The 17587-nt window shown below is 45.8% G+C and overlaps 2 protein-coding genes across 3 annotated transcripts; both read right to left on the bottom strand.

Annotated features, from left to right (window-relative positions):
- Window positions 1-2508: 2508 nt before the first annotated feature.
- LOC117897321 lies at window positions 2509-3639 on the bottom strand. Its single transcript, XM_034806092.1, has 2 exons — window positions 3110-3639; window positions 2509-3055 (listed from the first exon to the last, which is right to left on the bottom strand). Exons 1-2 carry the CDS (start codon window positions 3558-3560, stop codon window positions 2571-2573), a joined length of 936 nt encoding a protein of 311 aa, XP_034661983.1. The 5' UTR covers window positions 3561-3639; the 3' UTR covers window positions 2509-2570.
- A 2857-nt stretch (window positions 3640-6496) lies between these two features.
- LOC117898051 lies at window positions 6497-16266 on the bottom strand. 2 transcript variants are annotated; one of them, XM_034807210.1, is made up of 9 exons: window positions 14743-16266; window positions 13849-14085; window positions 13385-13641; window positions 11691-11872; window positions 11194-11514; window positions 10467-10656; window positions 9242-9352; window positions 9006-9184; window positions 6497-7090 (listed from the first exon to the last, which is right to left on the bottom strand). In XM_034807210.1, exons 1-9 carry the CDS (start codon window positions 15470-15472, stop codon window positions 6949-6951), a joined length of 2349 nt encoding a protein of 782 aa, XP_034663101.1. In that variant the 5' UTR covers window positions 15473-16266; the 3' UTR covers window positions 6497-6948. The 2 variants fall into 2 exon arrangements, with proteins under 2 accessions (XP_034663101.1, XP_034663103.1); XM_034807212.1 differs by lacking the exon at window positions 11194-11514.
- Between the last annotated feature and the right edge of the window lie 1321 nt (window positions 16267-17587).

Raw genomic sequence — 17587 nt, 5'->3', positions numbered from 1 at the left:
GCGAATGGCGGCGCAAAAGAAATGCTCCGAAAAAGACATGAATGAAGCAAAGCAAAACACAGAAAGAGTCGAGTCGCTCTGCCACTGCACTGCTGCTGCTGTTGTGGCTGTGTGCGTGCCTTTGGCTACCGCACCACGTGTCGTATGCTTAATGTGGCTTTATTTCAAACGCGTGCCGGCTCGGCCGCATTGGAGTAAGTATTTTCTAAGCCGGTTGGCTGGGGCAGGGGCAAAACGACTTCATTCAACAGTTTTTGCCCCGAGGCAACTCCAAGGAAGTCCCTCCTGCTGCCCATTAACTGATTAAATCTCGATTCTGCTGGAGTTCTTCCTGTTCTCGGCAATTAGATAAGAGCTTCGATAAACAAAGTAATTTATGCTAAACGTTTCAGCCGAAATATAATTAAAATTCAAAGATTGAGAGCTGCATGAAAAATGCTCAAAATCCGGCAATGGGGCGGTAGTTAGAATATTATTTTCTTTGCCCAACTTTCATAATTATAAATGGTCGAATGACTCTTGAATCACTTGAAAGTGTAGGAGGAAAAGTTTGATTGGCAATTAGCATTCTTTTAACAAGTTTCAAGTGGCTATTATTGCCATAGAAAAAAGGAGGAAGTTTAGATGTTTAGGTGCACTTGGAATTTAATGTTTTGGTGGTATTAAAACTGCACTGAGAGAGGAAATTTGAACAGAAAATATACAAAAAGGGAGAAATAAATAGAATTAAAATTTTTAAACATTTAAGGGAAGTGTCTTCATATTTAAATTAAATGATTTTCATACGCATTTAACACTTTTTATTAATTTTAAATGTAAAATTGATTTTATTTCGTGTGATTCTTTTTTCTTTGCCACTTTTCAACAAGTGTAATCGGCTATAATTTCCCCAGGCCTGCCTTTACTTCATAATCCCTTCAATAACCACCAGAAACTAGCAATTAAAAGCAATGCCAACGCATAATTTTAAACAGTAAATTGCAACAGCTAATTACGGCCATCAAATCATAATTAAAAATTGAGCAAAGAATATGCAAATCCGTGGGTCAGGAGCTGCTGCCTGCTGACATGCCAATGAAATAGAAAGTACTTTTCCCCCGCAAACGAAAGCGAAAGTGACACAAGTGCGGATCAACCCCACCCCCCTCTCGCTCTGGCGACACCCTTCGGTTAAGTCATGTCCGGAATTTCGAAACGTTTTTCGCTTCGTCGTGAATTATGAATCCCGTATATTGATTACGCGCGGTTCGCCATGAAAATTGATTTTGATAGCGGGCGAGTTTCTGCTTCTCCCTTTTTTTTTTATTTGATTATTTCTTTTTCGTTAAAAAGTTTCACCGACTTCAATTGGTGGACAATTTGCCATTCCGGTCGCATTTCTGCTGCAAACTATTGGACGTTCCTCTGGTCCGGTGCGGTTGCCAATGAAATTGGAAAACTTTTTCATATTCGAAATTGTTGCGTAGAAACGGCGGCCCTGCGATGGCGGCCAAGTGCATGCCCCTTAAATATAAATGAAGTGTCGCTCGGTCAATGCAATGTTGTTGCTTTTGTTGCTTTTGTTGTTGCTTTTGCTGTTACCATTTGCTTTTTGTATTGTTTCCATTACCTGTCTTTTGTTGCTGGCGCCATCCGACATCGACATCGACATCGCCATCCTCCATCGCCATTTGCCATTTTGCATTGTTGCACGGCTGTGCTGTCGTCGATGTGGCTGCCACTGTGGCAATGGCTACTTTCCAGCACCTGCTGCCGTCCGTGGGTTTGGGCATCGATTTTCACTCCCACACGTGCCAGAGAAATGAGTGCAATAAATACAATTCGAAAACTTTTCTACCCTCTTCTTCCTGCGTGCTGCACGCGAGCCCCTGAAAGTAGGCTAATAATGTGCGATGAACAAAAAACACTTCCCCATCTCGGCAAACCTTTCTCAAAGTGTGTTTTACTCCCCAGCTCAAGCACACTTTATGCCACACGCAGTGCAGCGACACCACAGGGAGTGGGCCACAGGGGCACAGGGTATCGGGATATTCCACTTCATAGAAAATGGATTCGTTGCATTGAAGTGCACTCTGGGGTCTGGGGGGCAGAAGGAAGCTTGCCAACAATGTGATGTTTTCGCCAGCTCAGAAAAAGCATTTGAATTTTACATGAAAACATTTCGAGAAAAGAAAGAGCTGGGAATTGTGTGCTCTGAAATTTAAAATGCTTTCACCCCAACGGTCAGACTTCAACCCTTTTAGGGCGCGGCAGTCGGGGCTGCAGAAACTATTTGGGGTAATTAAACCTTAGAGAAAAGTTACCTTGCAAAGTCCTCAATTAGGCACATCATTTTTGCATTGTTTTTTTATTGCAGAAGTATTTACACAAAAGGCTAAAAGAGCTAATTGGCTTCTCAGTACCTTGGGCTTGGACTTTCCTCCCTTTTTTTTGTTGCTTTTTTTGGTTTGTTTTTTGTACAATTTTCAATAAATAAATAAATAATGCAAACCAGACGCCGAGCTCCCAGCGTTTCAACTACTTAAATTAGAGCAAATAAATAAAGTTGCAACTTGGAACTCGATTTCGAGTTATTTCTGACCCGCGTAGGCGAGGTCCTGCGCATCCTGCGGCTCCTGGGAGGAGCGGGCCCAGGCGTGAGGGTCCCAGGCGGGCGAGGGATGCTCCAAGTGCTCGATATGCTCCACTGGCAGATCCACATGATGATCGATGTGATGCTCCAGATGATGGTCAATGTGATGGGGGGCGAAGTGCTCGATGTGGTGGGGCACCACGTGCTCGATGTGATGGGGCACGACATGCTCAATGTGGTGGGGCACCACATGCTCCACATGGTGGTGGTTGGGGTAGTGCACCACCTCGTAGTTGACGATCTTGGGCTTGGCAATCTTGAAGATGACCAAAGCACCCGACAGCACCAAGGAGAGCAGACCCAAAGTCATGGCCTTCCATGTCTTCAGGGCAATCAGGCCAAGGGCCAGGGGCACCAGCACCGTTGTCTTCAGCTTCAGACCGAGCAGGAAGGGCAGAATGGCCTTGCGGATCATGCCGCGACCTAAACGGGCAGCACTCAGTATTAGAATTCCCCGAAACAGGAGTCAGAACTCACCTTCGTTGGCGGCTGCCAGCGGCACAACTCCGCCCTGGGTGAGGGCGTTCTGCAGCAGGAAATCGGGCACCAGGGCACGTGCCTCGGAGCTGCGGAAGTACTCGGGTGCCTGGATTCGCAGCGCATGACTGCCCAGATAGCCATCGATGTTATCGAACATTTGCTCCTCAGCGTTGAGGGAGCGGGACGCAGTCGTTGCTGATTTTTCCATGGTGCGCACAATCGACAGACGATCGGTTAGTCGCACTTCCGGCTGCTGCAGTGCCGCGTTGAACCAGCGCATCGCCTTGGGCCGCACACACGACACACTCAGATCCTTCAGGCAGCCCTGGTACATGTCCAGGGCCAGCTGCGTGGCAGACTGCGGTGCCTGCTGCTGCTCTTGGGTGGGTGCTGCCTGTGCGGCGACCAGCGCCGTCACAGCGGCAATCAGGAAGGCGTAGCTCTTCATCCTTTTCGCTTTCACCTGCAGTAAATTCCCCGTGAATCCGAACTCTCAGCTCTGTTGTGGTTGGAAGTCTGCACCGGCTGGCGACTCAATGGGTTATGCAAATGTCGCCTGGGCACCGCTTGGTTTTTATACGTCGAATAATTTGTTAATTGAAATGCGTATGCGGAGCGTACTGTGCGCTGCTCCTCTTTGGGCACGAGCTTTAGCCACCATTTCGCTTTGTTGTCAAAGCCCTCGCCATGGAAAGCGCAAGTTGGCGGCGTCCCCCGTCCCCCCGCTGCAGCAGAGTTTCACCTTTGGGCCTTAGATTGAGGACTTGAGCGTCTTTGGGGGGTTCTACAAGTGCACACCCAGAAATGGTGTCCACTGTGTCCGCTGGGTCAACCGAGCAGTTTTTTATGGGCACGCCAGTGCCGCTCTTTGTTGAGGGTTTTCATCAAAACGCCATAATATGCCGCACATAATTGAAAGTTATTTGATGGCTTCTATTTCAATACACCCCCAACCCGCACCCCGTTGCGGGGGGAACTCGTAAAATCAAGTGGCCAACAATCCGATGTGCGTGCCTCGCAACTCAATTGAAAGGCAAAGACGAAGACGAAGAGTTTTTCGCTGTCGTATTTGTTGGCCGGGCAGTCGGGTAAGCTGTTGCTGAGAAACGGACTGAGACTACCCACAGCGGACTTGCAAGACCACAGCAAGAGACAATTTTGGTATGTTATAATATAAGGGAGAAGATACTGAAGATCTTCTATAGATCGTCTATAGTATTTTCGTATATTCTTCCCTCAAATGATGCCCACCAGAATTGGATATTGCCATGCGAGGAATAGAAATTCCCTTTTATTGTTCCATTCGTTTAACTTTTGTCCACCATGATTCGAAATATAATAATATTTCCATAATTTAATGTTTTTTTAATGATTTGGTTTTATGTTAAAATCCCCTTGCCATAAGGGCACCTCCACAAGCGCACCAACTACTATATTTCCATAAAATCAATACCAATTCGACCATTGTTATTGTTTTATTTACGGACACCCATCTTTATACCTTCATTCCTTAACAGAAAATTAACATTAGCAGAGGATAGCGGTACCGCTGTGATTTTGCTGAAACTTTGATCCTTGCTCTGAATAAATAAAAAGTAATCAATAAATCATTTAGTCATACTTTTATGTGAAACATTAAAAATGAATCAAAGTCATTCGCTTTATTTGACAGAACAATTTGTGCCATTAAATCCAAGACATTTATGACCGCCTTCGACATTATCTCCTACTTTTTGTTCCTAAAATTCAATCATTTTTATGTGCAATAAATTAAGAAGAGAGACTAAATCGTTTCCTTAAATGAAAGTGTCAAATGAACAGGAAATTCCCATTCCTTTCTGCTCGTCCTTGAGCTGTTAAAGCAAGCATTCGATTAGCTGGCAACGATATTCTCTCCTTCAAGAGCCTGTCTCAAGAGCCACTTGTCCTTGAGCCTGGCCAGTGTGAATATAATCTCCAATCTTTCGTAATCGATACTATTACGAGTGTGGGCGTTAATTATCCAATGCACACTTGTGTGTGGGTGTCGCTGCCGAGCGTGTAAAAATACATTTCCTTGGTTTCAAATGGCGGAAATACTTATGGCAGCCTTAAGCCAGAAGCCAAGTCCAATTGTGTGATATCGGAGCGGTGCGCGGAGCGGGGACTGAGGGTGCCTGAAGTCCATGTCTGAAGTACTTTGCCTGCTTTGGCATTTAATGAGCTGCCAATTTGGCAATCGGGGTTTTGATGTCAGTGCAGTTGGCTGGGCCGAGCCATCGAGCCCACGAATCCTAATGCTTCCGCTCTTTGTTGTAATTTTGCGTTTTGTTTATTTTTCTTTTTTTTCTGGGTAACAAGGAATTTTGTGTTGTTGTCTTTTTGGAGAAATAAAGTGAAAGCCTTGCCATTTGCGTGTTAATTGCGCTTGGCATTTACATAAATATTAATTTCAGATGAGTTCGCGCACTTCTCTGCTCCCCCACATCCCCCCTGCAAGACATCAAAGCCGTCTGCCCCCCACGAATTCCAATATGCTGCCTTATAAATATATTTATGCAAATGCCTGGAGTGGGTGGGGCACCATGTGGATTCGACAATTAGAAGGAATTTCGGTACGTCATTCCTCCAAGGTTCCGCCTGCCGCTCTCTGATTTATGCAAAGAAAATATATTATTATTGGAACTGCTGGTCTGTGTGAGTGATTTTCTCAGCATGTGGGCTCAGTGCGGCACTATGGGGAAAAATTCAGCATGAAGAAAATATTTTTTTTACAATTAAAATATTTCAAAGCGCCTTAATAGTATTTTTAAATATTTTATAATTGTTTTTATTATTATTATTTATTATTATTATTTATTATTATTATTTTTTATTATTATTTATTATTTTTATTATTTATTTTTTAATTTATTTTGCATTTTATCATTTTTAATATTTTTTTTTTAGTACAAAAAATTATAAAAAATCAAATTGCTGCCCACAGTGCGCTGATGGAAGTTCTCAGATTAAAAAAAAAACCTAAATAATGCCTTCGATTATGTTTATTGATTTGCAAAATGATTAAGCCTGGAGGCTAGTAAAATATTTAATTTAATGGCAATTCTGCATTACCATTAGCTGGAATCGGAGGCCATATAATTTTCCATAAAACAAATAATATATTCATAAAAAAATAATAAATTAATTTTTATTTTCAAATTGTAAACGGATAATAGACATTTGTAGAGATCTTTCCCAGGGTATGTCATCGGTCGATCCTTGTGGACTAGTGCTTGCTTCCTGCTTGATTTGTTTTCCTGTAAATTAACTCAAAGTTCTTTGGACTGGTATCACCCTGTGCCGTGCTGTGTGATTTCAAAAATGAATTTTATTTTACATGACATTTAACACAATTTCAATTTATTTTTTGCAATTTGGGTTTTCGCTAGTAACAATTTTTCATATTGACTAATTGAATTTTCAGCCGGGTCTGTCTGGCCGGCCATTAATAAATATTCTGATTTCATTATTTCGTATTTAGTGAATGGTTTTTTTAGTGCATTTTGCACGTGTGTGCGTGCGTGTGTGAGTGAGAATTTAAAGAGTGTACGAACCGCAAAAGCCGCAGTCAGTTCTAATAAATTAATGGTCCGAAGGAACCACTGCAACAAAATCAGAATGAATATTAATGAGAGTCAACCCCCGACGCTTACACGCTAAAATAAATAAATAAATAAATAAGAGTTTAACAAATTAGAATAAATTAGGCTTAGGTGCTAGGCGCTATCGCGTGTTATCCGTATTTACAGTTCAGTTTAATAAGGAAAAAGTTTGACTTCAAAGTTTGCTCGTGCTCGTGCTCGTTCCCGGGCCACTCACTTTGCCGGCATTGTGCACTGTGGATAGAGGCTCTGGCAATCCTTTTGATCCTGTCCATCACGCGCCGCCTGGATGAGCCGATAGAAGCGCCGCACTGCCTCATTCGCATGCGTCACGGGCTCCAGCTCGCTGGTATCGCTGCAAGAGACAACACGCAAAAATGATAAACTTCTTAGGCACCCAAAAAAAACAACAAACTTTTCGCCTGTTTAATTAATTTTTCGTTCTTTTTTTCGTGCCGTTTGTTTGCTTTGTTCGTTCGGTGCTTGGAGCAGCTGCTTCTAGAGTCCTAGCTGCAGGCCAAGATCTACGAAGGTTTTTTGTGTTGGCCTGCCAGGAAGTTGGCTAATTAACTTTGGCACTTGTGAACATCGCCCTAAAGTTTTCACACAGCAGCTTTAATTGCTTCCTCGACTCAGTCGACTCCTCGTTCCTGCGTTCTTTTCGGGTCTTTTGTGTGTCAGACAGCAGCTCCTTCCCCACTTCCCACTCAACCATTCAGACCCGGAATTGTAGGCTCTGTGAGTGCTTAATTCAGTGCGCGCGGCATGGGTGCCGCTAATGGATTTCATGTGGCTAGTGAATCGTGCAGAGTGGCACCTAAGTCAAGGCCAGACAGGACAGGACCGCTGCTAGGGAGTTCAAAAGGGAAGACTCCGGCGACGTGACCTGATGCGGGAACGCATATGCTGTCAGACTTTTAATGTGTGCAACTACTTTTTTGTGTCGCCCCGTCCTGGCTGGCTCCCAGGCGACAGTTCATTAAAATTACATTTCGTATTCACATGAAGGATTTTTGCAAGCCATTCACTCGATTCGGGCAAACTTTTTGCACCCCTGTCTCGCTCGTCTCTGTGTCCTTTGCCCTCGTTAAAAAGCAGCAACATTTTAATTAGTTTTTCGCAGTAGTTTCGCTTGTCAAAAGCATAAATTTCAATGATATAAGAAAGAAATACAGTCAATTAAATTTTACTTGCCGGTGGCTCTGTCTCTCTCTCTCTCTCTCTCTCTCTCTCTGTCTGTTTGTCTGTCTGTTAACCCATTCTAAAAGTTCAATCAAATCGAAGTGCCAGAAGTATCAGTGGACAGCTTCAATTAATTGCGATTGCTTTATTATTATGCAAGACAACGCCAGAGGCCCAATCAGAGCGTACTTGCAGGACACTTTAAACTAGAGTCTTGCCCAGAGTTCCAGCAAGTCAATTTATTTTAATTAATTTTCAACTAGAATGGCCAAAAACCTGAGCCCAAGGCCACGGCTCCTGCTGCTGCCATTGTCTGCTCTGATAAGGCAATTAAGCACACTTGGGGCACCGGCACTCAATTAATGACTTGTCATGGACACACAGACTCATAAATCATTCGAATTTCCATCCCAAATCACATCTCCAGGGAGCCGCCGCCACCGCCGCTGTCAGTCAGAATCTCGTCAAAAATACTTATCTAGCGGCGCCATGCAAAACCGATGGCAAAACACTTTTGGCATTCAGTGTGAGGAGCGATAAGGCAACCTGCAAACAGTATGAACTTTTATCTGGCTTTTGGCATGCTCCAGCGAGTCCGAGAGTGACCGAGCGACCGAGCCATCAGGCATGTGGGCGGAACGCCCTGATGGCACGCCACGCCACGGCACGGCGCTTTGTTGCCGCTCTTGAGGCATGTGGCAGGCAGGCAGGCTGTTCCGCTTGGCTGGCCATGTGCAGTGTGCACTTCAATTAGAAGACAACGCAGACAAGACAGCGATGAACTTGCCCCATGTGACAAACTGCAGCGCAGAAAGAGAGTTTTAGAGCTAGCAGCTGGCAGCTGGCAGAGCCACGCTTTCTTTTCACGCTTTTGCCTATTAATTGAAAAGTGATGAGTGGGCTGCAGGGGAGTACCCTGTGCAGGGTGAACTAAACGCTGTGTGGCATGTGGCGCCTGACATTACAATTTGCGATGCCTGCCTAAAAGTTCAGCCAACAATTAGAGCACAAAAAGGGGGAAAATGTGCCACAAACTTCACTTTTTGTTGCCCCAGTAATATCCATCCATTGGTTATCGTTTGACTCACCGACTCAGCTCAGCTGAAACGAAATTGCTGTGCGGACTGTAGGTGGCTGGATCCTTGTACATGCTGCACACAATTCGCTCCTTGCAGAGGTCATTCTTGACGCCCAACTGCTCCACGATTTTATCGATTTTCAGCAGAATGGGACTGTAGAAGGGATCATAGTTCAGCGGGTACAGCGGCTAGAGAAAAGGAAGCACAATTATTAACAATTAAAGCAGATTAGTGGCAAGCCAAACCTGTCCATCCTGCACGAAGGGCTGATGCTCGAGTATTTTCTGCTGCTGCTGGATGAGACGCTGCTCGGCCTGAATGCGAATGGCCTCCTTCAGCTGTGCGGCCAGTTCGGGCTGTGTGGAGCAGAACAAAATGTTGAGTTGAGTTGGGTTGAGTTGAGGCTTTGTGTAAGGGTTTGCCATGGACATGGGCGTCTGCAGCGGACAGCAGCTCACTTGGAATGGCTTACGTTGCCGCCGGCACACTTTCCCGGACAAGTTCCCATCATATTTCCATGCTTGTGCAATGTGCAATGTGTGTTGGCTGTGTTGGCTGTGTGCTGTGTGTGTGCTCATTTAATTAAGGTGGAACAGCGGGGCATTTCGCCAGCTTTTGCGGATTTCCCTGCCACTTGCCAGTGCCACTTGCCACTTGCCACTGCCCGGCTTTTGCAATGGCAAAGTGCAATTTAATTATGGGTTTAGCTGACAAACCACCTGTCTGAAGACAGGCCCACATAACACGGCCTGGGCTGGACACTCCGAAAGTGAAAACTGCCTGCACACAGCCCTGCAATTTGCAACTCGTCGTCAAATCGTTAACTGAAAATAACGTTTCCCAAGCGCGCTTAGCAAATTGCAGACGACCGGGAAAAGGGCCACAAACGAGAAAAACTATTTGCAACTCTGAGGAAAAGTGTCAATAAATGAAGCTGCCGCAAGACGAGTCTAGACATTTGTTTGCACTGACAACAAGTGAAACTGCAGCACTAATGAAGTCTCGGGTTGGGGGGGAGTCTCTGGTGACCCACACAGGAAATTGCCCAAATGCTCTGCCTGGGAAAGTCTCCCCAGGAACGCAAAATAAATTGTTTTTTCCCAGAGAGAGAGAAAAATATGCAGGAGCAAAGTAAACATTTGCTTTTGCCATCGATCGACATCGAGGTGTCTGTGTCGGGTATTAGAAATATAAATTCAATTTTTATTCTAATTGAGTTGTCTCCGGGCTTAAATGCGGAATTAAATTATCATTTTATGAGCTGGCTGCAGAGCGTATAAATTCTCGAATTGCTCTTAAATTTGAGCCACAGGAAAAAGGAAGCCCCAACCGCAATCTAAACTCCAGCCCAAAGCAATGTTTTCTGTGTGTTTTCCTGGAGATTCTCTTTGAATTCCAATTACAAATGCACATTCGTAGAAGTCGTGTGTGGAGCAGCACTCGTAATTGGTATTGTAATGTGATACGCACCGAAAGTTGTGGCTCCAGTTGGTGCTGCTGCTGCTGCTGCTGATTGTTGCGTGCCGGCTCGTATTGTGCGGCAATCTGTGCGGCAGCCGTCAGCCCTGCTCCGGGGCCCAGTCCCTGTCCTTGTCCTGGTCCCAGCTGTTGTTGTCCTGCTACGTACACCGGATGCGACTGGGTGTAAGCTGGCCTTGAGCTGGAACATGCAAAGTGGGAGTAAGTATTACGTTTCTGGTACGAACTCCCCTGCTGTTCTCTGTGTGTCCCTCTGTGGCACAATAGTTTCATTAGAGTGACTCCAATTTCCCTTTTATTCGTTTGTGTGTGTGTGTGTGTGTGTGTTTGCCTTTGTAATTGGTAAAAATTACAACTACAAGATGATTGCTCTCGCCCCGTTGTGTCGTTGTCTTGTTTGGGTTTCATTAAAAACAATTTTTAATTACATTTTCATGTGTGTGAGGACAACAACACTTCAGTCACAGCCTCAATGGGGGGCAAGTGTAAGGCACTTTGGTTGCAAAGCTTTGTTTAACGCTTTAAATTCTGTTCCTTTTCCATAAAGAAATGAAAAATTGTGTGCCCCAAGGGGTGTCAGTGGATAATTTAAGGCGGTGCTTGGTGCCCGGGTCCCTGGTGTCTTACTTGTTAGTAGAGTGTATTAAGAACTTATTTATGCATGTGTGTGTGTGTGCGTGTGTGCATGTGTGTGTGTGTGTGTGTGCTCTGCATATACCTTTGTTTATCCTGACTTTGAAATGGATTTAAACTGTGACTAGAGGCGTGTACTTTCTGCGCGTTTAATTGTTGCTGAAATTTGTGCTGCTGCTGCTGCTGCTGCTGCTGTTGATGTTGCTTCTGGTGCTGTGCCAACGGTGGTCTGGCTTGCTGTGTGGCAGGCCAACGTTGCTGCTGTTGCTGCTGCTGTTTGGGATGCGTCGTCTGTGTGGTGCCCAGACCCCAAGCATGCAGTACCCCCGCATCGTTCGCCGTATTCGGCTTAAAGTAATGCGGATTATCCTCTATTTGTGCAGCGCGATTTATATCGCCTATGTAGCTATTGTGATGAAGAGTTTTTTGATGCGTTTCATTCGATCGATGTGGTGTGAGCGTGAGCGAAAGAGATGTGAGTTTAGAGACAAGACAGAGAGAGAGAGAGACATAGATACAAATAAACATAAACATAAACACAAAGATAAAGAGTGTTTGCCAGTGCCATGCCCATGGACTTACTCAGAGCCCAATCCCGGGCCGCTGTTCTCCCAGGCGCCCTCAAAGTGCTCGAATCCTCCCGGGCCATGGGTCTCGTGCACGGGCGCACCATGCAGATACGCCGATGGATGACCCTTCGGTGGGTGTGTGTAGATGATGTCGGGCACCGACTGGTGCTCTCCGCTGTGCCATGGTGGAACCACCTAAAAGTGGGCAGACAACAAACAACAAAAAAAGAAAAAGAAAACCAATGATAAGCTTAAATTGGAAAATGTAATGGAGCAGTCGAAGCTGCAAGGCTTCTGCTTGACATTTAATAAACTCGCAGGCAGCCAGAAGTTTTTCTTTTATATTTTTGCATTTGTTGTGCGTGTTTGGAGGGGCTTCTACGTCGAGTGGCTGTGGAGTGGCTCCTCATCACGACATTTTTTGTGCAGCTATTTATAGCCAACAAATACTGAGCCGGCTGCTGCTGGTACGCATTATGTCTCTCCCTTTGCTCCTCCCCCAGTTCAATGACTGCCAAATAGCCGTAAATAATGTCAGAAATTCCGAGTGTATCGTGTCATTGCCTCTGCTTGGAGTTTTGTTTTGTAGTTCCAGCTTTGGTTTCATATTCCACTTATTATTTGTTGGCTCATATTTTGTGTCGTTCTATCACTGTCTTGGCGCGCAAAAGAGGTGACAAAAAGCGAACATTGCCACATCACCAACAGACGAGAAATGTGACGCTCTGTCGCGTCTCCTCTGAGTCCTTACTTTTGTGTTTTTTGGGTTGTAATTTAATTTACGCTGCCGGGCCAGGGCTGGACAGTTGAGCAACTGAGAGAGGAAAGTCTGCGGAAAGCCATAAACAAGTCATCTCGAACAGCAGCTTTCCCGTCTTCCTGAACGCTCTTTTTTAATGGCCACTGGGTGATTCTTTTCGCATAACTTTCCACAATTAGCGCTTGCAAAAAAAGATGTATAAGCTCCAGCTCCCCTTTGACTACAAGTTTTCTCCATTGACTACATTTTTCTCAATCATTTAATAGCCGGCCTAAACCCCATTTGCACCTGACTACGTGACAGCCATTAAGCATTTTTAACTGGAGAATTAAAGCATTTATTGAATGCCGATTTAAAGCTGAAAAACTCTGTCCAAAGCCGGATGGAATATAATTTTATAAGCAAAACACAACAGGGAGGAGGAACCCGGATTATCCCCAAGCAGGCGCTTAAGTCTGCCAGGCCCTGGTTTAAGCATCAATGGCAGAGAGTTTTTCAAATGCGAATATAAATATCCCATAAATACGAGTACGAGTACGAGTATCTACGCGTGTGCACAGCACACTCCTTCCTCTTGGATGGGGTTTCAGGTGGGAGCTATAATCCTCGCCAACGATGGCATTTCATTTGACGATATGTCAAGCAGCTGAGAGCTGTCGCTGTCAGCGTCTGTGTTCATATTGAGCACGTGCTAGCTCCTACTTTCCAAGTACTTGTACTTTTCTAATTGAATTTCCAGCACACCCAGAGCCAGACGACACTTCCGAACCGGCAGGCGGATAGACAAAAATATGCTTAGGCTTCAAGCTGGTTTATGAAATTTTCCCCCCACCAAAAAAAAAAACAGAAAAGAAAAGCAGACGATGCCGCTCCCATTTTCGGCGGTGACCCCAAACCTGTTGGAAAAAATATATTTCTAATTATTAATTCCCAACTTTGGTACTTGCCGTGTGATGATGATCGATCAGATGATGATGGTGATGGTACTTGAGCGGCGCATGATACGACTGCTGGTAGTGGGAGCACAGCTTGAAGAGGTGCGACAGTGCCGGGAACAGGAAGAGCAGGAACTTCAGGAGCAACTTCTTCGCAGCGCCAACACCAATGACGATGGGGAGCAGCCAGAATAACTTGATCTTGATGATTTTAATGATTAGCAGCAAGGCCAGGAATGACAGCACGATTTTGCTGCGTAGAAATTTTTCTACACGCGCGAGAGAGAGAGAGAGAGATGAACGAAAGTCGAAATGAAATCAGAGATAGAGATTTTTGAGCATTTTTTCTGGCTGTTTCTCGGCTGCACTGGCTGCAAGTAAGTCGCTCGCTCATTTTTGAGAGAGTGAAAGCGCAGCTCATCTGCATGTGTGGCTGTGGCTGTGGAAGTGCGTGACTGCAGGCGAATATTACTTACGTATTTTCTTCTGGATTATCATGCCAGCCAGTCGGGCCTTGACCACCTGCTTGGGTATCAGCTCGAGCTTGGCTATAATGCCATTGCCTTCGATGGCGCGCGGGGAGATGCGGAATGTGGCGCCGTTGAACATTACTTCTGGCAAATCAACTTCCAGATCGTGGGTCATTGCAAACTTAATGCTTTTGCCATACAGCGCAGTTGTCACTTCCTCGATGGGGGTTTCCGCCGGATTGGCTACGAGAGAGAGAGAGTAAGTGTGAGAGAGAGTGCGAATTGAATTGATTGACTGGCATATTTGGGTTATGGAAAGTGGAGAACGAAACGTTGATTCGATTGCATAAACACTCCGCTTGCTCGCATTTAATTATCTCAATTTTCTTTGCTAATTCTAAACAAAGTTTAGCGGCTGTTGCGCAACTCCCGATGACCGGTTTAATTATTGTTAATGGGCAATTGTTACAGTTACAGCAGCTGCCAAAACCCATTGACTGTTACCAAAAATGCTGCAGAGTAAGCAATTGAGCGCCGTGTGCCGTGACTCACATGAATCGAGAGATCGTTTGCCGCGCAGATACAATATCTTACGACTCTCTTCGCGGGGTCTCGCGGGGGAAAGATAAACACACATAAAAAATCAAATCAAAACCCAAGCAAGTGAAAGTTTTCTCTTTCAGCTTGCGGTGAACGTGCTCCGGGGTAGAGGTAAATAACAACAACAAAAACTCCACACAAAAACGACGAAGAAGAAAAGAATTTAATGTGAAAACAGATCGAACAAGCGACTGGCATGCCAAAGGGTTTTCGACTGCCTCTGCCGCTTGCATAATACTTTCGTTTGAGGCTCAAATTCTTGATAAATGGGGGGGTGGGTGTGGGAGGTAAAGCACTTACCGGCACGCGCTCGATTTGGTATCTCGTTTGCATTGTGCTGCTGCTGCTGCTGCTCCTGCTCCTGCTTATCCGCCTCGTACTGCACTTGATTCTTGAAGAACTTGAGGCGCTGTGTCACATTCACATCCTGCACATCGAGCGCCTCATTTAGATAGCTGAAAACGTTCTTTTGAAAGCACGAGATGTCTGGCCGTAGGTAGCAGTCGCGAATGATGCCGTCCCAGAGCTCATTGCCGCTGGCAAAGCGACGGGCCAGACGCAGCAGCACGGAGTCACTGCCAGCAGCTCCTTCACTCATCCGCTTCCTGAGCGGCAACTGTGTGGCATTCAGCACAGGCTGCCACTCTTCCTGTGCCAGTTCCGTGGCAGAGTCCGCCGCTGGCTGCTCTGTCGTTAGCTCTGTCACTGACTCTGTCGTTGTTGCTGTTGCTGGGAGCTCCGTCGCTGTCAAAGGTGTTGTGGATAGATGGCGGCCAATGCGTCCATTTCGTGCAGTCTCATCCGCCTTGGCGACAAAGTTGATTAGACAGAGCATGGCCAAGAGCAGCAGCCAAGTGTTTGATTTGACCATGCTGATGCTGATGCCGCCTGGGTGGTGGCGCCCACTGTGTTTACGATTCCGACTGCAATTCCGATTGCTGTCGCAGGTGCGATTTCTACTGTCCCGCTTTGAGGACCCGCTCTCACTTGACGTCCAATTATGGTGCATCTGTTCGAGCGGTCTGTGCATTTTCAATTTCAGTTTCACCTTCGCCGCTTAGCACTTCCTTGAAACAACTGACAGCTGGCAGTGATGGCTGTTTGCACCTTTAACCTGGCAATTGCTCAAAGAAACGAAACCAAATGAAGTGGCCCAGGCGGCCAGTCAATTTGTGTGTCCGTTTGGCTGTTTATTTAGTTGGATCCGCTTGAGTGCTGACTCCTCCCGCTGCTACGTGCTGCCCAACGTAGACAATGGCTGGGCTGCTGGTCTCGCTTTATCGGCGAAATCGTTGGCCACTTGACAAATCAATTTGCGGGCAAGGCAAAAGTAAAGTAAAGTGTTTCGAGTAAAACCAGATTAGCCCGCAAACACAATTTCATTGATTTCCGCACTGCTACTGCGCGCCGCCTCTTCCCCCTGCTCCTCTTGCTGCTGCTGCTCCTCTTCTCCTGCTCCTCCTCTTTGCTGCTAAATTCTTTTGGACAGTGGCTGGCTGTTGTGTGTGTTTTTTCTTCTCTTTCTTTTTTGATTGTACTTTCTTCACGTATTTACTTTGGACTCGTTTGTTTGTTTGAAGTTTCGCTGCCACATTTAGCGGCGAAGTTTTCTATTTGCTTTTGGCTGTGAATTTGTGGGTAGGCTGGCTATCTACTAGCTGCAATTACTTCATCACACACTCACACCTATGGACTAACGGTGAACGCGTGTATCGTTTCGTTTCGTTGTATCTTTCGCAGTTACTTTATGCAGATCCCCCGAGCTAGCTTTGCTTTTCGCGTGCGCATGCGTGCGCGTCTGACCGACAACTGAGGTGGGAAGCGCTCGTGCTGTAAGCCAAGATCACTGCCAGACCGGTCGCCTCGCTCGCTCGCGCGCTCTCTCTCTCTCTCTCTCTCGCGCTGCCTTCGTTCAGTTCGTTCGTCGTTGACTTTCCGCAGTGCAGTTTGCCAGCCGCTGATCTTCCACTGCACTCACACGCTGCCGTTGCGAATACTGCTGCGAGATTCTTCCGCGGCGCAAAACCCTAACTGTATTTTGTTGTTTGCCGCTGCCGCTGCCGCTGATGTTTCTGCATTGACCGCTGAAAGTTGTTTGGCTGCGTTTTCCAGTTAACTTTGGAGTGCTTCAAGTGCAGTTTGTCTGCTCGTTGGACGGTAATTCTGCGGCACTGCCTCTGGCTGCGCTTTTCACGGCCATTTAGGAGCCACCACAAACAAGTTTCTGTTGTTGCTAACCGGACAATAGACAAAGTGAATTGTATTATGTATTTATTGGGTTAATATTTGTGGCTGATTTTACCCACCTGCGTACGCTTTTTTTTGGGCATTCAAACTGGGTCAGCAATGGGTCCGACTGTGGTCCGACTGTGTGGCGCAGAAGTTTCAAGCTTTTTGTATTTAAATGGTAAATGAAATGGCAAATTGAGAACGGCATTTGGGGACAATAAAAAGCAATCAAGTTGTCAAATAAAAAGTCCATTACCTGCCGCACAGAGCGCCACAAACAAATGGAATTATTGTGTGCCACATCAATAAGCGGAGATATCAATCGAAAGAGCTGCCCAATTTGGGTTAGTGTGCCAGGTTTTTGGGAGAGTTCCAAGCAGCATCAGAAGGGGGAACTCCATTGGCTAGAGCTACTTGATGAATGTACAAATGACCCATGCTAATCAAGTGTGTAATGCAATCAATTATACTGAACACAGCGCACAGCTGCAGCCACATAACTTGAGATTATTACTTTTAACGAGCTGCGACTCTCTGTGGCACTGGACGTATGCGTAATAATGTCGCATGTAACGCGTCGCGTTTGTGTTATGGCTTTTCATATTAAAAGCATTCTACTAAAGTGCCATGTCGCCGACGACTTATGTCATGGCAGAGCAACACACATAAAACACTCGTCCACGAAGTACACACAAATTGCCATAAAAATAATGGGCTGCTAAATCAAGTTTCGGGTGGCAGCAGCACCAGCACCAGCACCAGCAGAAGAACAAGCAGCACCAACTGCCGCCCCTCAACTGCCATATGATGTAAGTTCTCTCTGGGAGTTCAGGCCGTGTCGAAGACCCGACCCTGGACTGACCGTTAGGCGAGTACTGTCTGGTGGGGTTAGCGGCACAGAAACCATAGAACTTTT

The sequence above is a fragment of the Drosophila subobscura genome, chromosome O, assembly GCF_008121235.1.
Source record: "Drosophila subobscura isolate 14011-0131.10 chromosome O, UCBerk_Dsub_1.0, whole genome shotgun sequence".
NCBI classification, from domain to species: Eukaryota; Metazoa; Arthropoda; class Insecta; order Diptera; family Drosophilidae; genus Drosophila; species Drosophila subobscura.
This window is presented reverse-complemented; position numbering and strand designations above follow the sequence as displayed.